The 3,272-nt window shown below is 55.3% G+C and overlaps 1 protein-coding gene across 2 annotated transcripts in view; it reads right to left on the bottom strand.

Annotated features, from left to right (window-relative positions):
• DLGAP2 (discs, large (Drosophila) homolog-associated protein 2) overlaps nt 1-3,272 on the bottom strand; it is a 194,492-nt gene that overhangs the window by 35,774 nt on the left and 155,446 nt on the right. The window contains exon 7 of one of the 2 annotated variants that reach the window (XM_011937542.1): nt 1,088-1,129. The exons of the other annotated variant lie outside the window; for it this stretch is intronic. Coding sequence (XP_011792932.1) covers nt 1,088-1,129 — 42 coding nt within the window. The remainder of the gene's footprint in view (nt 1-1,087; nt 1,130-3,272) is intronic. 2 annotated transcript variants of the gene reach the window in all.

Raw genomic sequence — 3,272 nt, 5'->3', positions numbered from 1 at the left:
TCATCCACTTGATTCCTTCTTTTCCTTGCCTTTACTCCTGCAGTGGCTTCAATTCTTTGGCTGTTTTCCTTATCCTGACACTGGAGCTGCTCCAACTACATTTTCTCCATAGCTTTTCAATTCGCTTCCTTTGGATAGCTGTGAGGTCACCAGCTCACAAGATGCACAGAAAACACACAGGATGTTGTGCGTTTTTTTTTTTTTTTCTTACTGCCTTGAAAGGTGACTTTGTTATCCACCTTCGTTCCTGTCTTTGCATCCATCCTCACCCGGCACACACCCAGCGACCCATCCGTCCACTCGCTCACCCAACATTTACTGAGCACTCCCTATGTGCCAGGCACAGTGCTGGGTGCAGGGTGGCAAGAGGCTGGGGCTTCAGTCCCCCTCACGGGACACAGTGTGTGGGGCTGGGGTCCAGAGAGGCCCCCGGGAAGGCGTAAAGGCAGGCTGAGCTTTGCAGGGGAAGCTGGGGGGTTGAGGAGAAGCCTGTACTGAGCAGAGGCTGCCATGCCAGGGGTGGGAGCTGGGAGTGGAAGAGGGCTGACCACTGAGGGGTGTGGGATCCTGGCTGTGGGCAGGACAGGAAGCGGCGGCATTGTGCCCAGCGTGCTGACTTAACTGTATGAGTTTCCAAAATTATGTCCCACTCATTTCAGATAAAGTCGGTACTGCACGTGCTTAGAAGTGGGCGCTGCCTCGGTCATGGCTGGGTGGACATCCTGGAGGGCACCTGTGGGAGGCAGCTGAGGAGAAAAGAGAGAGGGTGGGAGTATCTGGCAATGGGAAGTCACCTGGCTAATTTGGGGACCTCTCCAGTCTCTACTGGAGACGGAGACAGGCGAGGGCACCCTGGCTTTCCTGCTTACGGGTGCCTGGGCCCAGTGAGGCCCAGGGCTGCAGGCAGGTTATGGACCCTGGTGAGCCCCTTGTCCTCATCTAAGAGGGGATGGATGGGAGCACCCAGCACAGTGCCTGGCATATAGAATCAGGACAGAGGCGACAAGAGCAGTCGCATAAACATCCAAAAAGGGAGAGAAAATAAAAGTCATGCGGACGCGGCTTTGGAGCACATTTCGGTACTTACATCTGACCTTGGGTATGGCTGATGCTCTGGGAATTCAGAATCCTAAACAAAACAATGAAGCCACAGTGTGGAGACCTGGTTCGGAGGCCCTGGACCAGCGGGCGGCTCCCCTACTCTCTCCGCCCGCATGCCTAGCTACCGGTGCTGCTCGGCCCGGCTCTCACGCACGCTCCACTCACCCTCCTCCCTGGGCCGCCCCAGCGGCAATCAAGAATCTGATTGTCAAAGCTCCGAGGAACGCAGGCTGAATGCAGGGGTAAAAGGAAGCAGGAGGTGGGCTGTGTTGGCAGAGGACTTGACATCCAGCCCTGCTCAACCACATCTCCCAGATCCTGGAGGGATGGGCTACCTGACCCAGATCACAGGACAATCTCCTGACCTCCCTGGGTGCACAGTACTGCACCTAAAACGGACTTGCAGAGGGAGGTGCAGTGTGGGCGGGAGCCGGACAGACCTCTCCATTCAGGGGGAAAGGAACCGTCTGCCACGCCTGTATCATGGGTAGACATCTGGGGACCCGGATGGACGCTGGGTCAACCATCTGTGGTCTGAAACCACGGATGCAGCATCTGTGACCCCAGCTGAGGGGACTGCCTGTACCTGAAATTGCTATGAGTACGCCCAGGTTCTGTACAGACGAGGGCCTACCTTTCCTTTTACCTCGTCATTCCCAACACCTTTTGGTTCCCCCACTCAACTCTTTGGCCACAATACTGAGAAGCTTTTTGAAAAATCAGACTTCAACAGAAACCCTCCCCTTTTAAGCATCAAAATAGCGTTATCTCCACACTCTCTAGGCAGCCTTTGGCCCTTGGAAAACGCGTGGCTCAGAGTGTATTTTCAGGGTGACAGGGGACAGGGAGCTGGAACCCCTGGCTTTCCTTCAGCCCTGGACCGGGGCCCGCGTCACCTCAGGGGTCTCCTGTCTACTCGCCGCGCTGGCAGGTCTACAATGAAAACGCACAGCCCTGGTCTCAGGTTCCACAGCCCTGCTGGGGTTAGGGTCAGTGCTAAGGACCCAGGGCCACTGGTTGGGTTCTGGCTTATTCTGTGCTATTGGCAGGACAGAGTAGAGCAAGGCCCTGATGGGCGGCCACGAGCGGCTACCTGAATCCCGATGGAGGAGCAGCGGCTCTTGAGGAGTTCCTCCGCCTTGGACACCAGGATGGCCTTGTCGCTGGTCCTCACGGAGCTGCTCTGGCTCTCGGGCATGTGGCGCTGGGCCGCAGCCGTCTCCAGGGCGAGGTTCATGGCCTTGTTGCTGTCCAGGCTGTCCGTGGAGTTGTAGAGGCCACGGCTGTCCTGGGGCCATGGGGACATCCTCTGTGCGCGGCTGTCCTGGTAGGCATCCTGGGTGGATTCGGTGCTGCTCTGCGCCGTCACTGAGATCAGAGGCTTGGAGGTGGTCCGAGGGGGCACCGGTGGGGGGGTTTTCTTGTAATTTGTATATGAGACAGCTGTAAGAAAAGAAAGTCCCAAGTCAACAAGCGTGTTCTCCCCCATTAGCCTCTGGTCTACCATTTCACCATGCCCACGTCCTGTGGTTGACAAAGCAAATCTGTTCCTGGACATCTAGCCTAAGACTATAACATGCAATGTGGGGAAAGTGAGACAGCATACACGAATATACTTGTAAAAGTGCAGGATTATAAAAATACCAACAAATCCAGCAGCAGAGATACAGCTAGGCAAGATGTGTCCCCATGGGACAGCACGCAGGTGTGGCATCATTTCTACGCAGGTCACGTCATCATGGAAAACGCTCATTCTATCACGTTAGGTTCAGAAGAGAGATGGAGTCTTGCTCTGTTGCCCAGGCTGGAGTGCAGTGGCGCGATCTCGGCTCACTGCAGCCTCCGTCTCCTGTGTTCAAGCGATTCTCCTGCCTCAGCCTCCCAAGTAGCTGGGATTACAGGCACCCCCCACCACACCTGGATAACTTTTGTATTTTTAATACAGATGGGGTTTCACCATGTTGGCCAGTCTGGTCTCAAACTCCTGACCTCAGGACCTCAGATGACCCACCTGCCTCGGTCTCCCAAAGTGCTGGGATTACAGGTGTGAGCCACCACACCCAGCCCAAAGTGGATACATTTTTAAAAACCTTGCATTGGAAAGAGAATCTGAAGGCTAGAAAATGGAGGCAGGATGATCAGACGTTATTAAACCAGTTGGGTGCTGAGCT

Source organism: Colobus angolensis, unplaced genomic scaffold (genome assembly GCF_000951035.1).
Source record: "Colobus angolensis palliatus isolate OR3802 unplaced genomic scaffold, Cang.pa_1.0 Scaffold165, whole genome shotgun sequence".
In the NCBI taxonomy this organism is placed as follows: Eukaryota; Metazoa; Chordata; class Mammalia; order Primates; family Cercopithecidae; genus Colobus; species Colobus angolensis.
The sequence above is the reverse complement of the archived record's forward strand: the minus strand, read 5'-3'. Positions and strand labels throughout refer to the sequence as shown.